This window comes from Cryptomeria japonica, chromosome 5 (genome assembly GCF_030272615.1).
Source record: "Cryptomeria japonica chromosome 5, Sugi_1.0, whole genome shotgun sequence".
Taxonomy (NCBI): Eukaryota; Viridiplantae; Streptophyta; class Pinopsida; order Cupressales; family Cupressaceae; genus Cryptomeria; species Cryptomeria japonica.
The window spans coordinates 693,303,323-693,327,615 of NC_081409.1; the positions used below are offsets into that span (position 1 = coordinate 693,303,323).

The window sequence follows — 24,293 nt, forward strand, 5'->3', positions numbered from 1 at the left end:
AAAGCAAATTTGTGATCTCATCTTATTGGTGGTCAAGCGTTTATTTTAATGCCAACTAAGAGCCTCGTTCTAGATGGAGTTTAAGTCGATGTTAAAGTGACTTACTACTTATTATTTAAGCTATGAGATTTCCACAATCCATTTTGTATTCTAATGTATTTTTCTGGATTCGGTTGTGTGTTTTTTTTTCCATCAACGTTTCGAATCACACTCCATGATTCATCATCAGGAAAAAAATACACACAATCGAATCCAGAAAAATACATTAGAATACTTATTATTTGTTAAGACAATGTCTTCAATGTGTTAATAAGACTAGACAAACTTACACCAAGCAAGTAAAATTGAGTGCATCATAATTGAAACCATTTCAGATTAACATTGTATGGGCTCATGTTTACATTTTTTAGTAGTAATATATAAATGTTCATGTTTTAAAATTTCAACTTCTTATAGTTTGTTTAAGTTAATTTTGGTAATTTTAATCTACTTATATTAAAATTTTTTATTATTATTTGAATAGCTCTCATCTTGCTGTTTCCAAAATCTGGTAAAATAATTGCCATCCACAAAATCTAGCTCCCCATCCCCAAAACTCAAAGAAACACTTTATAATTCTAAGTTACTAGGTACGCCTATTTATGCCCTGTTCACATACTAGTCTGGATCGGGTATTGGTTCAGTTCCGGTTTGCCTCTAGGTACACCTAGGGTACTGCATGCGTGTACTTGGGCAGACCCTTGTGTACCTATAGTTGAGAATGCCCAAAAAAGTTTTTTTTTTCAAGTTTTCAATAATTTTTTCAAGTTTTGAATATTTTTTTGAACTTTTTATTTATATGGGTTATAATGCTGTTTTTTTCCCCCCTCAATTGTAGTGTTGTTGATTTGTAATGTTTTTTTATTTTAGGTTCATATAGAATGGCTGGAAGTTATAGCTTGGTTGCCTGAAATAAAGAGAGTTCTTTTAAATTTGATGTAGTGTAACCTCTTTGGCAACGTACAACAATGATTTTACAACTTCATGGTTGTGGGGGTTTTCTTTGGCATTGTAGCCAATGTGGAAAAGACTCAAGAATATAAGTGTTCTTATTTTCAAGTGAATGCTCACTTCTATGCCACTCCTTTACAAGGAATAAAAATTTGTCTTGGGCCAAATATAAAAGGGTTGCCAAAGGAACAAGTATTGGCTTATATTAAAGAACAAGAGGATGTCAACATGGCAAGTAATAGGTCAAAGGCTATTGAACATCCTCTTGCCAAGAGAAGTTCGCTAAAACCCTAGTGGCTTCTCACAAATGGCTGATCTACATCCTTTCATGCCAGCACCTATCTTCTATCGTTCCACGGAGTTTCGGGACGGGGACATGGAGATGGGTGGCACAAGTACATGTACTACTTGAAAAATTAGTTATAAAAAGATGTGTATGGAATGAGTATAAGAATTATAAATGAAACATGTAGATATTTGCAACCAAGGGAGTAGTACTTGAACAATTATTTATAAATAGATGTGTAAGGAATAAGTATAAGAATTGTAAATGAAACATGTAGATATTTGCAACCAAGGTATAGTATTATGTAGATTTTTATGATCATGATTCATCATTGGCCTATTACTTGCTTAGATTTATAGTTTCATAGGGGTTTGGGGGCAACACAAAAATGAGGTTGAGGGTAGGATCCCTTGTAGTAGTCAGGGGCTGAGAGAGAGAGATGTAGAGAGATAGGTCTAGATCTGGGGGGAGAGAAAAGAGAGTGAGATATAGTGAAGTAGAGAGAGAGGATAGATGAAGAGTGATAGGGAGAGATATAGGTCTAGAGTTCACGGGAGATAAAGAGAGTGAGATAGAGGGAGAAAAAGCTGATAGGAGCTTGCTGATTATTGAAATTTGACTATTTGAAAATTTATAAATCTTCTAAAACCTAAAATCTGCATTATAACTCCCAGAGATCTGAAACTACTCTCAAACATCCGGCCAATATATACATGAAATATAACTTAAAGTAGTATAATTTGACTTATACTTGAAATGTTATATTTCATGTATATTTTGAAGAAGAGAATGAGACTGACTTGAAGACAAGGATTTCATTTTCACCATTTTTTAGAACCATTTGCTTTTTCTCATGTCCTAGGACAAGAGACTTCCAACCGTCCTCGAGATGCTCGAGGGACGCTTGGGCATCGCTACTATCTTCTAAAGAAGAGAATGTTTTGGTTTTGTGAAAAAGAGGCCCATTGGACAAGGTTGTTGGGATTAAAGTGTCTCAACCTTAGAGTTCTAACATGTTTATTTAATTATTTATTGCCCACTTTGGAAGTCCTAAAATTTAGGGAACTAGTGTCATAGGTTGCTATGTTAGGATTATGGCAGTTTCTTTTAATTACTATGACAATTACTAGATCAGTGGAAGGGTCATGGAGAATTATTTTTTGGTAGCTAGTATTTATGGTGGAGTTCACTTTTGACAAGTGTGAGGTAAGGAATGTGCCCAAATTGGATTTGGCAATTTCTATTTACTAGGTGTAGTGCATATGGCAAGATAATTGTTAAGGTGAATTATGAGTTAGTGCTTGGAAAGTTGCTACGTGTTATGGAAATGGCAACTTGTTCTTTTAACAACACTTACCTTTTGAGCATATGAATTGGTTTTGGAATCCATGGGCGCTTTCCACTCATGTGTTGAACTCTATAATTTTGTGGCATCATAGATTGTATGATGAGGTTGAATATTTTTTGAGAAGTTGTTATGTGTCTGAATTTCTGTAGAGTTCTTTGTTGCTGTAATTACTCTTGAAGAGCGTTGGCTTTGTGCATTGTATTTTAAGTCTTGTTGCCGATAATACAAATTGAGCTTTGGCTTTTGGAGTGTCTTTTTTGTTTTGTTTTTGTTTTCTTACTTATTCTATTTCTCGAAAGGGTTTTCCCATGTGAATTTGGTGTTATGAGTTTATTTGTTTAAATCTGAATTTGTATGTGTTTATCTAATTTGTAACAGTTAAGGGGTTTGAAGAAGTTTTTTGCATTCACTCTCTTGTTAGATTTAGCATTTGGAAGCGGTATTCCGCACTTTGCCTCCTTTCAAAGGCCTTCAAAAATGAAAGGATGAAGGTTGTACATTGGAGCATTTCTCATTGCATATATGACGATGGGCTTCCTTTCAACATTATTAGATCACCTTATTGGCAAGATATATTGAAGACTCTTTGCAATACACCTCTTGATTATGCTAGTCTTGGGTATGAAAAGGTGTGAACCACCTTCTTGGCAAAGGAGAAACTTTCATAGAGACATCATTGAGAGTAATCAAGGATACATGGCTTGGAATAGTTGTGTCCATTATTTTTGATGGATGGAAAGATTGCAAAAATAGACCATTGATCAATATTATGGTAGTGTCCCCTAAAGGGGTGATGTTTTTGAAGGTAGTGGATTATGAGGGGCAAGTAAAAGATCCAAGTTTCATTGCTAATATCCTCATAGAATCAATTGAAATGGCGGGGATTGAAAATGTTTTCCAAATCATAATGGACAATGCTAAAAATTGTAAAGCAGTTGGGTCTGTAGTGGAGGGTACATATAGTTACATTGTTTGGACACCATTTGCAGTCCACCCACTCGATTTGATATTGCAAAAGATTGGCACACAAATTGAGTGGATCAAACAAATATACATGGCGGGGGAGGATATCCAAATATTTGCGATTAATCATCATCTGTCTCAAGGCATCTTCATGACCTTCTCCAAGCAAGAGTTTAAGGTAATTTAATTTTTTTATTTATTGTTGATACGTGACATTTGTTAGGGGCAATCTTTGCTAACTAAGTTATTCCTAAGAAAGAAGCTATATTATCTGAGGATGGAGGAAGGAGGATCCGTTGTAGATCACATGAATGCATTTAATATGTTGGTTGCCCAACTGGGTTTTGTCGGTATCAAGATAGATGAACAAGAGAAATGCATGCTTTTGTTATGTTCTTTACTAGAGTCGTGGGATCACCTTGTGATAGCCATTGGAAGCACAACAACTACTTTCAAGATGGATGATGTGGTTGCTTCATTGTTATTTGAAGAGATGTGAAGGAAATTTTCCGAGATGGCTAAGGAGGCCTTGGTTGCTCGTGGTAGAACGATGGAGAAAGGTAAAAAGGACAAGAATGGTAAATCAAAATCTCTCAGGAGACCTTATTCTCCTAGTAAAAAGACCAAGGTAAAAGGTTGGAACTATGGAAAATCTGGGAATTTCCGAAAAGAGTGCAAGGAGGAGAAGAAAAAGAAAGGTAAAAAGCATTTCTTTGATTCTAACTTTGAAAAATCCTCTCATGATGAAGTAGATTTTTTTGTTGCAGCCTCGGCAACACATGCTTCGAAAGATGTGTGGTCAATAGATTCAAGTGCCTCTTTCCACATGACCTCTCACAGAGGTTGGTTTTCAAAGTATGAAGAATTTGATGGTGGGAAGGTATATCTAGGTGATGACTGCCACGTGAAGGGTGTTGGCCATGGAAGATTCAAGATCCGATTCCCTGATGGCAAAGTGAAAGGGATTGATGGTGTCCTATCCTTGGTTTGGCGTAGAACCTACTTTCAGCTCGCAAGCCGAGTGATATGGGTGTGCTGGTTGTTTTCTCGAGTGGTGGATGCAAGATGACAGTAGGTTCTATGATGCTTGCTAAGGGTTTTTGGATCGACACCCTGTATAAGTTGACGCATGCACAATTCAGTGCAATAGTGCTTCCGTGAAGTCTAAGAAAAGGGCTTTGGATTCTTCATCCTCACCACCAGATCAAGTAGAGAAGAAGACTATTGTTTCTACATCTAATGGTCATGATTTTTGGGTACCTAAGGGTGCAAATTATTTGGAGATGAAGCTCCCAATGGAGAAGACAATGTTATGGCACCAAAGACTTGGCCATATTGGTGAGAAGGGTCTTAGAGCCTTGAAAAATAAGTGTCTTGTTAAAGGCCTTGTAATGTCCCCTATTTATAGGCTGTCAATTCCCAAAGGGAAACATACATTACTACCTACCATGTTACAGTAGTTACGAATTAATGACTAGGGTTGCTCATAGTACAGTTAGGCATTATCCTTATTCAGGCCTAATCTTAATCCCCTTCTAATCTCTAATCTTGAATGGGAGCCTTGCTTGTCTAGGGTGTGGTGATACCATCTCCCTAATGCAGCCCAGATTACCAGAACCTCAGTCCATTCACCCTTGGGGCCCACAGCCCAGATTTCAGGATCATGAGTTCTTTCACCCTTGGGGCTCATCTATCATGTGATGGTTTTACTCCACCCCTCCCTGACAGCATCACACCACTCCTCAGGAAAAAGGAATTAGAACTGGTTAAGAGCTTGGGACTATAAATTTGTCAATATCTTGTTGTACTATGGATGTATATTAAATAAAGTATGACTGTCATACATATTGCAGTCTATAATAATATTACTACTAAATTCTGCATAAGAACGTTATCAGGCTTCATATATTATGCATACATATTAAGCACATCCCCATGCATACCACCAAGGACAAGGATGTTCCTGCCTGTAACTTAATAACAGTTCTGATCTGATCTGATCCACGGTGCTGTCACTGGTTGCTTTTGATTCCTTTCCTTTATATCTCTCAATGCGAGGGAGAGGTCACGCCTCTTCATCATGTATGCACTTTGGCAAGAGACACACCCTTTCACCATTAGCACCCTTTGAAAGACTGCAACTCTTCATTGTTTCTGCCCTTTGAAAGGGACACAACCTTTCACAATCAGATCTGCACTTCTGACTCCCAAAATATCCCCCCTTCAAATGAGTTCTCTTCTCCCTTTTATACCTCATATTTGGGGGAGTCGCACCATATCATTTCATGCCTTTTGACCATTTATAAACTTAGTTAAATTTTAATTATATTTAATGATATTCTTTCATATTTTAATTTAATTTTTTTGTATTTTAATTTTATTATTATTATTTATTATCAAATTCTATTTCAAAGTGGGGACATTAAAGTCTGCCTCAGCTAAGATTGCTTGTCTTCAAGCGATGCCAATTTTCTCTAGCTAAGTCATCCGCCAAGATGACGATTCCCCAAATCAACCATTGGGAATTTGTAATCTTTCTCATGATGTAATTAGATGCTTCTATGTACTCTAAGATAATTTAGGAATTGTAGGTTCTATACCAAGTGTTGTTTCTTTCATTATCTCGGTTATGTCCACTTGTGCTAACATTATAGACATGTTGGAAATACATCAGATCAAACATGGAGCATACACATGAAAACAAAAAGCATACACATTAATATATGTAGACACAAAGCATACACACGATTACACGTATTGCCAGATTTCTTCTCATTGACTAGAATGATTCATTGATTCATCTTTAGCCTACAAGATGGCAGGATCAAAGCTCTGATACCATTTGTAATGTCCCATATTTATAGGCATCAATTCTCAAAGGGAAACATACATTACTACCTACCATGTTACAGTAGTTACGAATGAATGACTAGGGTTGCTCATAGTGCAGTTAGGCATTGTCCTTATTCATGCCTAATCTTAATCCCTTTCTAATTTCTAATCCTGGATGGAAGACTTGCTTGTCTAGGGCGCGATGATACTATCTCCCTAATGCAGCCCAGATTATCGGAACCTCGGTCCATTCACCCTTGGGGTCCTCAGCCCAGATTTCAGGATCATGAGTTCTTTCACCCTTGGGGCTTATCTATCATGAGATGGTTTTACTCTGCCTCTCCCTAACAGCATCACACCACTCCTCAGGTTAAAGGAATTAGGACTGGTGAAGAGCTTGGGACTGTAAATATGTCAATATCTTGTTGTACTATGAATGTATATGAAATTAAGTATGACTGTCATACATATTGCAGTCTATATTAATATTACTATTAAATTCTGCATAAGAACTTTATCAGGCTTCATATATTAAGCACATCCCCATGCATACCACCGAGAACAAGGATGTTACTGCCTGTAACTTAATAACAGTTCTGATCTGATCTGATCCATGGTGCTGTCACTGGACGCTTTTGATTCCTTTCCTTTATATCTCTCAATGCGAGGGAGAAGTCACACCTCTTCATCATGTAGGCCCTTTGGCAAGAGACACACCCTTTCACCATTAGCACCCTTTGAATGAGTGCAACTCTTCATTATTTCTCTTTGAGAGACACACCCTTTGAATGAGACACAACCTTTCACAATCAGATCTGCACTTCTGATTCCCAAATTAACCCCCCTTCAAATGAGTTCTCTTCTCCCTTTTATACCTCATATTTGGGCGAGTAACAACTTAACATTTCATGCCTTTTGACCATTTATTAACTTATTTAAATTTTAATTATATTTAATTAGATTCTTTTATATTTTAATTTTAATTTTTTTTGTATTTTAATTTTATTATTAAATTCTATTTCAAAGTGGGGACATTATAGACCTTGATTGTAATCTCGAGTTCGACTTTTGCGAACATTATTTTTATCGTAAACAACACTTTGTTTCTTTTTATTCTAGTTCTCATAAGTCTTTTGGGGTTTTGGATTATATTCATTCAGATGTGTTTGGTCTTGTTAATGTTCCTTTGGTAGTTAGATCTGTGTATTTTGTCTCTTTCATAGATGACTATAGTAGAAGGAAATTTGTGTATTTCCTCAAAAGTAAATCCAACGTTTTAAGCAAGTTTTTGAGGATTGACAGTGGTGGTGAGTATTGTTCAACATAATTCAACAAGTTTTGTAAGGACCATGGGATTGAGAGACACACGACAACTCCATACACCCTACAACAAAATGGAGTTGCATTGAGGATGAACAAAATGCTGATGGAGAGGGTTAATGAGTATGTTGAGTGGTGTTGGCCTTGAATTGAAGTTCTGGGCTGAAGCTGTAGCCACTGCATGTTATCTGATTTAAAGATCTACTTCAACGCTAGTTGAAAGGACAGCCATGGAGGTGTGGTTTGGTAAGAATCCCTTGATGAGGCATCCCAATTTCTTTGTTTGTGTTGCATATGCTCATGTGTCGAGTGAGAAAAGATCAAAATTGGAGAACAAGGTTGTGAAATGTATCTTCATTGTCTATGGTGTCGGTATGAAAGGTTACAAGTTTTGGGATCCAGTCACAGAGAAGGTGCTCTATAGTAGAAGTGTAATCTTTTATGAGATGAAACCTTCCACTGTTGATTTGCAACAAGAGAAGGAAGGAAAACAGAAAAAGGAGGTAGTTTAGATACCACTGACTCCAATGAAAAATGAACTATGCACTCTTGTTGTACTTGATGTTGAGGAGAGCTCAAACAACTTTGAAAGTTATGAAGAATAGCAGAAACCTCAACCTCAACAATTGAGGTCTACTCGTGATAGGCGAAAACCTGAAAGATTTGGTTATGTACCAGAAATGTTTGGCTATTCGTTGTTGGATTCTAGGTGCATATTTGCTTTGATTGCTAACATTGATGAACCTAGGACTATTAGAGAGCCTATGGGTATGCATAATGTAGATTCCTCGATAGAAGCAATGGCTGAAGGGATGGCTCGATTGAAGAAGAATGCTACATGGGATTTGGTACTCTACTGAAGGATGAAAACTTGTTGGATGTAAATGGGTGTTCAAGAAAAAACTGGGTCCAGATGGCAGTGTTGAGAAGCATAAAGTACAAGTGGTTGTGAAGGGGTATTCTTAGGTGGAGGGAATTGATTTTGGTGAAAAATTCTCTCTTGTAGCTAAGTGACATCCATTCAATTTCTATTATCACTTGCAATAGCTTATGACTTGGAAGTCGAGCAGATAGATGTGAAGACAACATTCATGGTGGTTTGGAGGAGGAAATTTTTGTCACAGTCGGAGCATTCCGTTGAAAAAGGTAAAGAGAACCTTGTTTGAAAGTTGAAGAAATCTTTGCATGGTTTCAAGTAGTCACATTTTTTGGACACCATTTGCAGTCCACTCACTTGATTTGATATTGCAAAAGATTGGCACACAAATTGAGTGGGTCAGACAAATCTACATGGAGGGCGAGGAGATCCAAATATGTGGTTAATCATCATCTGTCACAAGGCATCTTCACGACCTTCTTTAATTAGGAGTTGAAGGTAATTTAAGTTATATTTTTTAATATAGTTTTTATTTTTTATGTTTAATTTTTTATTGTTGATACGTGACATGTATTTTTATACTATGTTAGGTTGTCGAAACTCGATTTTCATCTCACATAATTGTGTTAAGATGATTTATGAATGTGCAAGAGGCCTTGAGTTCTATGGTCATCAACAATGTCTGGAGCACATGGAGGCAGTCAAGCATAGAAAGAGCCCAAAAAGTTAATTGATTCTAGATGATGAGTGATGGGCTCGTGTGGATTATGTTTCAAATTTCACTGAGCCCATCATGGGCATGATTAGGTATGTTGCTATTGATCGTCCATGTTTGGGTGAAATTTATGATGGCATGGACTACATGGTGGAGAAAATAAGAGCAATAATAGAAGCCAAGGAACATTACCCAATGGAAACATTTTTCAAAATTGTGCGAGAATATTGTGATTGACCGTTGGAACAAGATGACGTCCCCCTTACATCTATTAGTATTTTCTTTGTTGCCAAAGTATTATAACAAAGAGTACTTACATTGCTGAGGAGGGTACCACCATACGGGGATGGGGAGGTTGCTATTGGCTATAAGGCTGCATTTAGAAATATATTTTCAGATGATGATATCCAAAGAATTGGCTTGAGTGAGTTTGGCCTCTTCATATCTTAAAAGATTATGATATTTTCTGCTCTTCTAAACAAATATAGGAAAAGCGCTGATGAGTGGTGGTATCTACATGGTCAAGGCTCTATTTATTTGAAGCCTCTTACAATTAAAACTCTCCCAATTATGTATCTGTTTATGTTTTATTTCTTTCGTTTTTCATTTGATGCTATTTAGTATTATGCTATATATTATATTTTATAATAATATAATTTTATAATAATATAATTTTATAATTTATGATTGAAGTTTTGAATTCATAAAATTAAATACTAAATGTTGTGTGCAAACTTAACAAGTCGCAAGTTCTTATTCAGCTGAGCGGAATTGAAGTACATACTCCTCCATCCACTCAGTCAAGCGCAATTGTTTGGGTGCAGAAAAAGAAGAGAGTTTGGCTATATACACTCCAACCTTCATCTCTTGTCACATAAGAAACCTGAAAACAATGAGGCTGTGACAAAAAATTGGAATCTAACTCCCGAGTGTGTTGATTTAGGTGCTACAGTTTCATAGCTTGCCGATGTCTCTATAGATGAGGCAAGTTCCGCACTTGACACACCTAGTGGAAGTGTCAATTTAATTGATTGTGGTTCAAATGAAACTGAACCAAATGTTGACCTTGATGCTTTTGATGAAGAAGAACGTGAAGTCTATTAAATACAGTGAACCACTGAAACGTGTCTCCCCCCTCCAAGCCCCACGTATTGGAGACTGGGACATCTCAGAGACTTAGAGACGGGGACAACACGTCCCGCCACTACCACCGAGATGGCCAAGATGGCTGGAGACGGCTAGAAGCCTCCGAGATGTCTCAGAGATGCCCAGGCGTCCCTCGAGCGTCTCAAAGACTTCTAGGCATCTCGAGGTTTTCATTGTGGCAATTTTGTTTTTGCATTTTTGGGCTATTGACAAACCCTAATCTTATGTGGGCCCCATGTATTCCTTCCAAAGCTTACAAAACCCTGTCGAATCCTCTCATTATCTCACATTTGGTTTTCTAATTTTTTAACCAGCTAGCTGAAGCCCCCCCCCGCGTGCCACCGTCCCCAAACTTAGGCCCTTTGCCCCTTTGCTCCCGAAATCCGTCCCCCTGCCCCCTGTCTCGAAATGTGGTGGAACAATGATTAAATATTGATTGTAATCTGAATTTTTCATTGTGTAATGACATTTTGAGACTTGAGTATTTTCAGTTTTGCAAATCACACATACACACATATATATTCTTGTACTTGTACCCAAGGAAAAAAATGGCTGTACCACCATACCAGGTTCTGGTACTTGCATCCATACCTGAACCGACAACTTAGTTATAATTCACTTTCTTAAGACACAAAAAGCAGACTTTGAAAAGCTTTTGATTTATGATTGCTTTGAAAAGAGTTGATGGATTTGTTAATTTTATAAGGTTTCTCTGCCAACAGCATACTCACTAGTTTTGATTTCTTGGCTGCAGTTTCTTGGATACATTACCACTGGAACAACGGTTTGAAGTGTTGCTTTCAAAGGTTAGTGTTTCTTTTGACAGGACCAGCAAATGGTTTTGTGTCAACACACTCTGTGTTGATCTGTACTTTGGCGCATTTAACTTTGTATTATAAACTACATTTGCATCATTAATTCTTGTATTATCTAGGATGACATATGTTGAAGAAGTACTTCTACTGCCATTATACATAGGTGGAAGTTTTGAATGATATTGGTAACGTCATGGTTATACAACTGTATTTAATTTTCTTGACTTTAGCTTTGTTATTTGTATGGTTGGATTATATATACTTTCAGATTTGTTGGTAAGAATCGTACTATTGCATTGACTTATTGGATCTTTCTTGCTCCCTGTTAAATGTGACCATGCAGATGTTTTTATCCAATGTAGCAGTATATTATTCTATTGAATGTGATTTTAGAATTTTTTTAAATTGACTGTGTTGCTTAGATAAGTTGCAATGATAACTGAGAGTAATTTGTTTTGGGTCTTAACAACAAATTTTTCAGTTTACTTTAAAGGCACTCTGTTATGCTGCTTTCCAGTGACTTCTGGGGTACACCAAGGTTTCCCTATTTACCTTTTCCCTTACATAGCTTCATTTGAGTCTCTGTCTAACATTAACTATCAGCATGCATGCAGAAGATATCTTGCATTTTCTATCGATGTGCTCTTTTTCAACATAGTTAGAGTGAAAAGTATGTCCTTAGCTTGGTTGCCCAATGTTCACTAGTTACAAGTGGCCATTAATTGTGAATAGATTAGAATTTCTCAATCAGCTTAGGAGTATGGTACCTGTATTTTTGTTGTAAGATCTAGATGAATCAGAATTATGGAATATTCCGAGGACCTAGCAAGAATGCTGAATCTGTAATGACTGATATTGGCAAATCTTTGGATGACATGTTTTTCAGGGTCTTTTGTTTAAAAAAAAGGTAAATTTTCGTCTTAGTGGGGGAAGGGGGAGGGAAGGGTGTTCGGTCGGGTCCCACAATAGTCGGGGTGGGTTAAACCTAGCACAAACCTGGCTCAAACTGGTCCAAATATAGGCTGTGTATTGAAAGAACCTGGTAACATAGAAAAAAATTAAAAAAAACAATAGTAAGCAGCAGCTGTACCAATAATGTAAACTCAAAGCCCTAATTAGTTTAAAGAATATAGCTATAGAAATACAGCCTTATGAGATGCATCATCAGATTCCTGGTCTTTATCAGTACCAGAAAGAGCATATATAGCCAAAGGAGGCTATGCAACATTGTTACCAACTTCCGTCAATACATAGAGCATTTCACAATGGAGCTGGCTAATACATAGTACAAGGGATGAGTAGGATAATGTAACATCATATTGAAAATACTCTGTGTTTTGCTTTTGTTATGTCATCTCTGTCAGCTACAGGACAAGGAACTATTACAATAAGGTTGCAAACATTCTAACTCTTACCTGAAACTTTGATTCACAGGGTCAATATGGATATCTTGTCCATTATAAAAGAGAGAAATACGTTTCTCACTTGTAATGGCGGTAGATGTACAATGAAAGGATTGTTTGCAACTACTTTGGTCTGTGGAACCTTGTTAACTGTAGACCCTTATAAAGCCAAACAAAGTTGAATCAGATTATAAGATCTGTCTTAGCAAATGTTCTTCATATCCTCAGGCATTGATGCAAACTTTTTTCATGCTTTGGAATTCTTTGATAGGCCCTACTTTAATTCCAAAATACTCATCCCAATTATTAACCATACAATAAGAAGACAAATAATGTATAGGGTTGTTAGAGTAGGATGAAAAGCAAGAGAAGGGTAACTATATTGTCACTAGCATTTAGGATTTTAGTCCTACAAATAGCAACAAGAATGGGAGTTCTGTACATCGTTCTATCGTTATTGCCACTTGATCATTTCATGAAATATATTATTACTGCTACTATATTAATGCTGTATCTTTATTAGAGCCATTCCTAAACACTGCCGTGTTTATGTCTCTGACTCCTATATATCTAACCTTTTCTTTTCTCATGTTTGATCGCTGAGCCTATGATTTTGTAAAATACAAATTTTAAAAAATAAATTCAGTATTCTAAAAAAGGTTCAGGAACTTTATGTTTTAAAGCACATTACTTTATTCCGAGAATATCAGTGTGCTGGTTAAATATATCTACAGACAGCATGTCAAAGCAAATTGGAACTAATCAAAATCATGGAGGGCAATTGAGTGTCCCAAAATATAATTTTTTAAAGACATTTATATTTTCCACTTAGCTTGTAAAAATTTAAAATTAAGAATTAAGTGAATTGTTAATCATCAGTAGTGGAACAAAGTATTTTACCAGAAGCAATTTTTGCAAATAATCCATATCTGCCAATGGTGTGCCCACTCATTTTTCAATGACCGATGCAAACTGTTAGTTGAACCATTGTTTGCTACACATGTTGAGAGCAGAATACATTAATAAATGAGTACTAGGATATGCTAGATGTGCTATTCCTTTTATTTTTTCAATTTGCATTCAAGCAATTTATTCCTTGTACCACTTGCCTCACCAATTCTATATTTAGTAGGTTTTTCTTCAATGTGGAGTGATTTTAGGCTTCCCATCCTGATTGAATTGTTAATAAAGGCAAATTCAGTGATGAAAGGGAATAAAAATTTAAATCGAAGGAAAAATGTAAGCTAACAAATCTATGAAAAAGCTTCTGAGATATATTTGCTCAGTATTTTGAAAAAAAAGTTCATCTAGTGATTGGTGAATAAGTTGGTTCTACCTGTGTTTTATGTGTCAGGGACGTGTTCAAGTTCTTCAGTTTGAACGCCTCATGCGGCTTGCCCCTGCTGGTTCAACAGAGCAAGAAGTACTTGATGTACTGCAGCAATATGCACTTCTTGTTCAGGGATGCTGGGTACCAGCTAGTCCTCTTCGTTACAATGGAGAAATATGCAAAGTTAGGGACTATATTCTTCTCTTGTTCAATAAGAATCGTTTAGTGCGCTATGAGCAACTGGAAGAACTAAAAGTTCCCAAAGAAACTTTGAGAGAAGTATTAGTATCATTGGCTATTCAGAGACCTGCAACCGGTGGCTGGGAATTTCAAGAATCTACTGATAGGTCCTTTATAAAGAGCCACCAAAATATTGTGAAGGAACAAAATCAGAGATGGTCAGAGAATGAAGACGGTATTAGGAATGCAGCATTGAATGTTGCAATAAGAAATAAAGATAAGTTGAAGTCTGCAGATGTTTCTCTACAAAATTCAGATAAAGGTGTAACTGGAAGCATGGGTTCAATGAAACCAAGCATGAATGGTGCACAGCAAGGTATTAAATCAGCAAAGGTTGCTGACTGTGGTCAAGTTGCAAGTAGGGGTGTGGGGAATGGAGATCTCTCTGTGAGGACAATGGCTGAAGAAACTCGAGCAGCTCTTCCTGGAGCTTTGCGTGAAATATTAGCCAACCGTGTTTGCAAGTAATTTTCACCTTCCAGACATTAAATAAGATTTATCTTTGCATTTATTCATTTCCAATTTTCACTGATAGGTCTATTTCCTTACAGCTTGTATGTATAGAGGTCAAACATGAATAATGTGGGTTGCATTTTAAATTTTGGTATCTACGTTGGCCCCAGTATTTATCAATGATCAAGTTTTATTCTATTCGTCTATTATTTGGCGTTTTTGCTTTTTATTCAACTGTTCCTAGCTAGGTGTTCTCTTTATTTGTACTGACATTTTGATTTTTGTGAATCATTTGTTGTTAAAGTTATTGGTTATGTTAAATGAATATTACAATTGAGAAAAAATCGTGTTATCATGTGCACAGCTTGTCACAAATTCGTCAATCTTTACAAAATTTGGCTAAAGAAAAGTTGTCTGCCCAAAAATTAAATCCAAAGGCAGTTGCAGCTGCTGTAGCTGCTTCAAAGGGGGCATCTGCACCTGAGCCTGAGTTAAAGAGTGTTATTGATCAGGTTGCTACAAATATTAATAGTGTATACTTCTTATCTTCTTTGGGGAACAAGGATTTAGATCCTTTCAGGTATAGTCTTGGATATTTTCATTATTCTTATCTTGTGTATTCCTTGAATGCAGGATTGTTTGCCTTTGTGTGCTAATGCATTGCTTTCGTGCAGGAATGTGGTTATTGCACTTCTTCGTACCAAGGGCCCTGGTACAGCCATTCGTAAGGTGGACATAAATGAGGCATGTAAGATAAAACTTGGAATTGAAGTTCCTCAACCTGTATATAATAAGGTGAGGACAGTATGAACATATTTATTTAGTCTCTTGGGTTTGCAGGTTTACACTGTTGGCATACAATTGTTATTGCATGTCAATTTTTATTGTTGGAGCTTTTTTAATGTGAATGACCAATACTTATTAGTATCATTTATTGATATAAAATGTCCAATGGCTGTATTGATTGTTGGGAAAGTGGAAACAGGGGTACAGAGTTGTGGAAATCTCAATAAGTCAAGGCAACCGCTTGGCTGTGCATCTCTGATATCTACCAACATCAATTTGTCTAAATCTTCATCATGACAATGAAAGGGATAATGCTTTTTATTATAATGCCTCTAATCTTTCATACATAACAGCCCATGAAAAAAAATAACTAAATATACATTACCAACTACACATGCACAACTACAAATTTGAGGCATCTGAAACAAAAAATATCTCATAGCATTGTTTTTAGAGAAGGAAAAGTTGCAACATTACAAAGCTTCAAAGCAGAGATATCATTTTTAGTGTATTTGTGCCTATTAAATAGATTTACAAAGGAAGCGAATTTGGTCATCTGTGAAACAACCTACACAAGCAAACAAAAGTAAAACCTCAATAAAGTAAACATCTCCTATTCTGGGTGCTATGCTAAACCATCAATATACCAGTGTGAAACCAGTACTGTCTTGTCCTATTAATCTATAGAAGAGTGAAGTTGTTATTGTGGACCAAGTTTAATATTGAGCAAGATCTGTCACAACAACATCACTTCACACCCTATGTTGATAGCTGCCTTATATTTTACTTTAGTGGGAGATAAGGCAACTGTATGATGTTATTTTGCCTTATATTTGTTATTTTATCTAATTGTCTGACTTTTTGTCTTTATCCGCCTCTTTAAAGAAACGCTGCCTTTTGGAGGATAAACAAACCACTGTAACGTTGAATTAATTTAAATTGCTGCATAGTATTGACTATTGTGTATCGCTGCACACTAGTGACTGCTGCAAATTAGTGTATCTTTAAATCTGCATGTTAATTGGCTAAATCACCACCTTTGTGATTTCAAGATACTCGATCATGCCCAGTTGCTGTATGCAAAGAATATTCATTATCCCATTATATTGCTATCGGTTCTATTGTCAATAATTTCCATGCATTAACTAGTAAGTTTAAAACTTTAATTTAAACTTCAATATCTTTCACTAATCTTAATTGTTGTCATAACATGGAACCAATATGCTTTGTACCACCACCTTTGCCTTGTAGCAAATTGCCATTATAATATGGCTGTTGATGCTTTTCATTATACATGAATGACTGTTTCTTTATGAAGTCAGCCTGCACATTATGTTGTTGCTCCACATATATCAGCGATTATTGCAATCTTTCGAACCATAGCTGTCTCATAACCAAGTTGGCAATGTTTTTCTGTAATGATGTCTTAAAGTCATTGTCTTAAGTCTTCTAGGTCTTCACTTCATTATTCTGAAATATTTCTAGCTACTCAAATGGTAACTCTTCTTTTCTCCTTTATTACCTTCAAGGCAACATCGATTCTTTGAAATCCATATGCTTTTTCATCTGTATTAATTATCCACAATAGATTTGGGTTGCTCATAGCCTCATATAATACCTTTCCTCCCTTGAACCTTGAAGCAGTTTGCTCCTTTTATGCTAAGGTTTCTTTTGAAGATCTCTCCTGTAGTTCCTCATCTTGACATTGATTCTTTTTCTCTTCACAATATGGTAGTCTTACAATACATAGTTTGCTGCTATCAAATCATAATCACAAATTCTTTCATTGCTGCTACAGTATTATTCACATTTCAACCATGACTTCTCTTCTTCATTTTTTCTTTTCATGTTTCTTCTTGAACTTGTGCATGGTGATTAGTCCTACATTCATCCTCTTTACTCTTCTTATCATCTTGGTCTGGTTAGTTTCTTCATACCATAGTAGGTCTTCCTTTTTGTTTGATCATGCTGTCATTTATCTTGTACTCTTTATGTGATTTCACAAAACCATGTCTGCAATGTTGCGCTATGTGCCCATAGTTATTACACCTATAGCATACAATTTTTGATTCACTTGAGGAGGATATGAATTATTATTTCTACTTCTCCATCTATGAAGGTTTCTATTTTGTGTTTTGCACTCTCTTGCCTTGTGGCCAAAACCATTGCATGTATGGCAAAGCCATAAAAGGTACACTTGATCCTATTAATATGATTGTGTCTTTGTAATGTCCCCTACTAAGGTTAGGCCTGTTTAACCATAATTCATCTATTTCTATACATTTTGACTTAAAACTAACTTGAGTAGGAGACAAATCTATTTTAACATGAATCAAATCAGTGATAACATAATCTTTTCTATTTATTGAATTGATAATTCAATCTGACTCATAATTCAGATTTATTTTATTCATTTAAATTACTAATTATATATATATATTTATATATTTATTTTCAGATAGTATTAAACCATATGTTTTACTGCCGAGTAATTCTTTATAAAATATTATTTGTTTGATCAACCCTTGTTTGTGTATATATATATATAAATCAAATTATATTTTCTATAATATAGATTACTAGCGCTGCCATTTACCAAAACACTGATCATTATTTTACCTAATGGTTGTGATGGCAGACAAATTTGACGCAGATCTGGTCTGCCACATTATGTGAAATTAAGTAGGAATGCCTTTATATTAGTATTACTATTATACATATTGTTGTATTCTATGTTAATATTATTATTATTAAATTCTGCATACAAACATTATTGGGCTACATATATTAAGCAATCTTTATTAAAACATATCCCCTATGCATACCACCCAGAACAGGGATGTTACTGCTTGTTACTTAATAACAGTTCTGATCTGCTCTGATCGGTGCTGCAGATGATATACCTTTTCTCCTTTATTTCCATCGTACCTCTTTTTATATCGTTCGTGTGACCTTTCAAAGAACGGTTATGTCTCTTTAATATGAACCGTTGTATATTTCTTTTGAACCGTTTTGTCCTTTTTATAAAATCCTTCATTAACGAAAAGTTGCCTCTTTTTAATACGTGTTAATTTTAACTTGATCATAGTTTAGTTAGTCATCGCATTATGATGAAGCTTGCTTTCCTATACTTTGTAGTTTGTAATCTTGACTGTGGTTATTTTTATCAACTGCTGTGATGGATATTATTATATTTGTTTATAATTTAATATTAATGTAAATATTTCAAGAATATTATTATTGATAAATAAATATTAATTAATTAAAAATAAATATTTAAAATATTCATTCATTGATAAATATTATATTAATTAATAATTGCTTCATTTAAGTTATATATGACAATTAAGGAGGGGATATGATAGTCTTGGAGGGAATGTCTTTTTGTCCTTATTGACCTTGGGAAGATTGCTTGAATTCTGTGGAACTCGACTCTTCTTGCTGTCTTCACTTTTGATAGGGTTTATCAAGACTTCAACATATCTTTCTGCTTCTTCCTCTTTTGATAGGGTTTATCAAGACTTAAACATATCTTTCTGCTTCTTCCTCTTTTGATTTCTTAGGTGACTCTTCTTCTACTTTGCCACCTTCTCCTTTGATGGGACTTCTGAGTTTATCAGCATAGCTTGTCGACTTCTATTCATAACCTAGCCCTAATTTGTTCGATGTTGATCTCTTGCTATCAATAATATCTTCCAAGATTTTAGAGGTTTTCTCAAATTTGAGATTTGTATTCATTTTGATGGTTGTTTTCTCTAAGTCATTCCTTAGAGATGCTATCTTAGATTCAAGTTGATTACAAGTTTCGTCCTTTGCCTTTAATTGTGATCTCATTTCTTCTTCTATTTTCTTTGCCTCTTCAATTTGAATTTTCAAATTTATGGTTTCCTTTTCTGCTTCTTCAAAATATTTGGTCTTAGTGCATTCTTCTTGAAACAGGTGCTTGTATTTTAGAACCTTCTTTCTAAGTCTCTCTAGTTCATCTATGGCACAGTAGAGCTCCTCTTCAAAGCTATCTTCATCATCTCTTTCAAGATTTATGTTATTATTCTCATCAAATTATTTTGACTCCTCTTCTTTACTCACAAGATGGCATTCATCTTCTATTTCCAAGGGTGTTCTATTAAACACTTTAATACTTGTACTAGGTGCTTTGTTAACAATATCTTTCTTGGCACTTTTTCCTTTATTACCTTTTTTCTTTCCCATAGTGTTCTCTGATACCAAATGTTGAGATCACGGCTATATTGAGGAGGGGAGGGTGAGGGGGGGTGAATCAGTATAACGTCAACTTTTTACTTTTTTAACTTAATAACAAAAGTGCATAACTTAATCCCAAAGCATATTCAGTTCAACTTCATACAAACATTCACATGAATTTTAACTACCATGTAACACAAGTAGAACACATGGTATATACATGGAAACCCTTACAGGAGAAAACCATGGTAAAACAGCTTCAAAACAACTTCTTTTGAATCCGGAATTCAGGAGCCTTCAAATGTTTGTAAGATGAAACCAAATCTTCTTTCTTGGAACCCTTGTGGCTGCATCATGTAGAGTTCCTCCACTAACTCTTCATTCAAGAAGGCACTTTTGACACCTGTTTGATAGACTTTCCATCCAATTGAGCAGCAATATTTATTACTTGTCAAAAGGCTAGCATCTTTAAAATAGGGCCAAATGTCTCCTCTTAGTTCTTCCCTTGCTGTGCATATCCTTTTGTGACAAGCCTAGGTTTACATGCCCAAAGAACAATCTGATTTACATTTAACCTCAAGTACTCACTTGTGATTGATGGGTTTCTTCCCTTGGGTAATTCAGATAACACCCAAGTCTTATCATACATCAAGGCATGAAATGTCACCTTTATGTCTTAGGTACAAGGTTCAAATATGTGCAAAGATGTAAAAGAAAAGTTTATCTACTCACGACCTTGCACAAGTTGTTTACTTGATCATGCAGATCAACCTTACACTGTCATCTTCTTGGACATCCTTCAATGTTGTATACTACCACTTTGATCTTCAATTCTTGTTTTCTTGAGCTTCCTTTGAAGGCCACGCATCACCCTTTTTGCCATCCAATTCTTCATCCTCCCAAGCATGTAAACTATTGTAATGCTATTTCCATTTATTGTGCTGGTTGTCCTTTGGGTTTTGAGTGCCGTCATTAGAACTCCAACCCTTTGTTGTTCTCAGCTGTATGCTTTTCTCTGAGCCCTCTTCGATTTTCACACTAGATTTATTCGTACCAATTTCCTATATAAGACAATTTGTAGATTTATCATTATCTGAGAAGAATGACATCTTCTCATCTACACTACATCTCGTTTAATGTCCATCTTATTCATAGAGATATCAAGTAAATCCTATGCTCCCCCATTTTTCAAGGACGAGGATGACAAGGGACAGTGGGACATGTTTCTAGTATGGGGTACTTTTTGGCCATTTTTTAGGTGACAGCTATTAAAAAAGGCAAAACTTTTAAATTTTTTAAAAAATTTCAAATATTCATATCGGAATATTGATAAAGCATTCATCATAGACATTATAGAAGTGTAATACCTAATAGTAGACTTGAATTGAGATTTCATATGAGAATTGACTTTAAGTGTTTCCATGGAATACAATGTTCTTAGGATATGCACAAAATAGATTTATTGAAAGGGATATATAAACTTAAAACCATATGCCATAGAAAAGTCTCCAATCTTATCAGTTTACACTTACCAACTTACTCCTAGCATGTGGTAAATGGGGCTTAGACTAAAACATAAAATATATATAAATTCAATTGAAGTTGCAATTGGCCTAGGAAACATGAATGCAAAAATTGAAGCATAGACTAGTTCACAAACCTGAAGGATTGAAGCATAGACTAGTTCACAAACCGGAATGATTGATTTCCTCAAGAAATGGAGTAACATATATGGTAAAAGATTGTAAGGTATAAATAATAAAAATATAAAAATAAGAGAGATGGAAACCAGTGTTCCACGGGGACATGGCCCCCCCCCCCCTTTTGGCCATGTCTCGGAGACGGGGACGCGACGTCCCCCGCCGTCCCGCCACCGCCACCCAAGCGTCGCCGGAGACGGGGAGACGTCTCCGCGTTTCCGTGTCTCCCAAGGAGACGTCTCCACGTCTCCTTGGGAGATGTTTGGGCGTCTCCCCGTCCTTCGAGAGGTGTGCAGACGTCTCCCATTGCCCCCACGTATATGCAATGTTTAAAATTAAAATTTAATTTTTTTTTAAAATTGACTTTTTTGGGGGTTAAGGGGTAACCCTAATTGGACGTGGGCCAATAGAAAAATAACACCCGACGCCTTTATAAAATAATAACACGCGATGCCCCCTTGACTCCAACTTGGGGGTGCTGCCCCCAAACCCCCGTCGAAAAATATAGGGGGAAACCACACTAATGGAAGTAGGGAAAATTTAACCTCCGAGTTTGATTAGGCTCCATATAACAACATAATTAGCATTGAAGAAATTTCAAATATTGGTATTTAGATTTAGTATTTCAAATTTCCTATAGTTTCATTTGAAATGTAATTCTTATACTATTATACTGTCATACATCTTTTCAAAACTAGTTTTTCAAGTGCTATGTGTATATGTATAACTATATCAGCACCACCACCCCACCACCCCCCCGCGGCCGTCCCCCCGCCGTCCCCAAACTTAGGCCCTTGGTCCCCCCGTCTCGGAAACCTGTCCCCGCGTCCCCCCGTCCCCAACGCTCGTGGAACACTGATGGAAACACAATAAGCAATTTGGTGCTAAAGAGCCCAACTCCTCAAACCTTTTGTTAGCATCTTAACCTCTGTACCATAGTGGAAGTATGGACATTCTTGGGCATAGTAGAAACCATATTTGTTTTGTAGAATGAAAAGTAAAGCTCTATGTAAACTCTAGATGACATGCATGCACAAAGCGGAAACATAGATATGGGAGGAGAGTTGATTGAGAAACATTGTTATAGAGAAATATCTCCCAATATAATTCGATACCAAAATTGAATGTAGCCTAGTTGTATGTGATTATTATTTTCACAAAATGGGCTTGATGGTAGAGCTTTTGAGATTTTGAAAATAATTGTGTATCTCTCAAACTATTCCCAAATCAAATGTTGGAATGTAGTACAAGGATCCATAAATACTTTAAAACCCTTTCACCTTCAAATATAGATTTTACTACAATCTAGACATGTATGAAACTGTACAAGTGCTTAATATTCTAAGAATCCTTCAATAATAACTATCCTTCTATTGCTAGATCATATCTAATATTAATAAAAAATCTGTGTTTTTTTAAAGCATGTCAAACTTTGTTGGGCTGTAGGGGACGGCTAGCCGTTCTTTGATGTCCCCTAAAGGTTTTGAAACATTTCCTACAAAGGGTACGGAAGGGGGACGGGGAGGGGGCGTTTCCTAGGCATCCCCAAAATGTCCCCCACAAGAAATGGGGGTGCTAGGATAGGAGACACGTCCTTGGGGAGCACTGAGTAAATTGTATGCCTTTGACAACTCACTATAGTTGACAAACATTTGCCTTTAACTCTTTGCATTTAATTTACTCCTATTATTTAGAAATCTGTTCAAAAGCAACATAGCCAAAAATACAAAAGGAACTTATTGATGGTCTCCTTGACCATACTTCCTTAGAAGTGAAATTCTATTATGCCTTAAAAGGGCTTTGGTTAAGGATGTGCATAATTATATTTACACCTTCAACCCAATATCAATAGGATATATTCTAATTATGTACCATGCACCTTGTCATCTATATGATCATCGTATTAGTTTGTTACACAATTTCGTTTTCTTATGAAGTGTATGGAGTAGTATATTTTGTGTATATCATTCTCCTTGTAGAATTCCTTGAACTGATTGGATTTGAATGCCAATATTTACTTTCTACTAGGTCTATTTACTTTCTTTTAACTATGGATTTGAATGCCAATATTTGAGAGAAACATTTAGATTCCTTTTCAAGAAGGAGAGCCACATCTTCCTCAAAGTAATCAACAATGAGCTAGAGAAAATTGGTTTTAGACATTGTGAGTGTCTTCATTGAGCCACACAAATGAGCTCAAACTAGGTCAAGGCTCCTTTGATCCTCTATGCTTTATTGGTATTGAATGGGTATGTTCTTTGTCTTCCCATTTGGTATCTTGTACACACCTTGACATTCTTGTATGGGTGGAAGTCTATTCATCATATTACACTTGCTTCATACACACAAATGCCAATTATTTAAAAGCCCATACCTTTCATGCCCAAGTAACTCTACCATCTTGGTATCAACAAGCTCTTACAATCCCTTTGTCACCAATACCGATGGCAATCACCTTTCCATTGTGGGGAGTTTTGATGATACATTTGGTTCCTTGAAAGTTGTGTTACATATTTTGTCATTGATGTCAAATGATGACATTTAAGGTTGTACATTTTTTGGAGGATTACTCAAAATAATAAAAAGTTGAAATGAGCTGCCTGGTTGTCTGCTTGAGCTACTTGCCTACCTGATTGAGCTACTTGCCTGCTTGGTTGAGCTACTTGCTTGCTTGGTTGAGCTACTTGGTTGTTTGTTTAAGCTATCTGGCTGTGTTTGAGCTACTTGGTTGTCAGTTTGAGCTGTCAAAGTCAGCGGCTTGTCTATTCTTTGTGCCAAGTCATTGACACATCACTAGTTGAATATTCAATAATTCGAGGGTCTGACCTTAATATTCTTTTCACGGTTTTGGATGAGTATAGACTTTCATAAGTGGTGATTGTTACAAGT

At 36.0% G+C, this 24,293-nt stretch overlaps 1 protein-coding gene across 2 annotated transcripts in view; it reads left to right on the forward strand.

Annotated features, from left to right (window-relative positions):
• The window catches only part of LOC131067349 (uncharacterized), a 97,125-nt gene that overhangs the window by 64,073 nt on the left and 8,759 nt on the right, over positions 1-24,293 (forward strand). For both annotated transcript variants that reach the window (XM_059221626.1, XM_058002318.2), the window contains 4 exons: positions 11,232-11,283; positions 14,050-14,729; positions 15,083-15,298; positions 15,393-15,513. In XM_059221626.1, the coding sequence (XP_059077609.1) occupies positions 11,232-11,283; positions 14,050-14,729; positions 15,083-15,298; positions 15,393-15,513 (1,069 nt within the window). The remainder of the gene's footprint in view (positions 1-11,231; positions 11,284-14,049; positions 14,730-15,082; positions 15,299-15,392; positions 15,514-24,293) is intronic.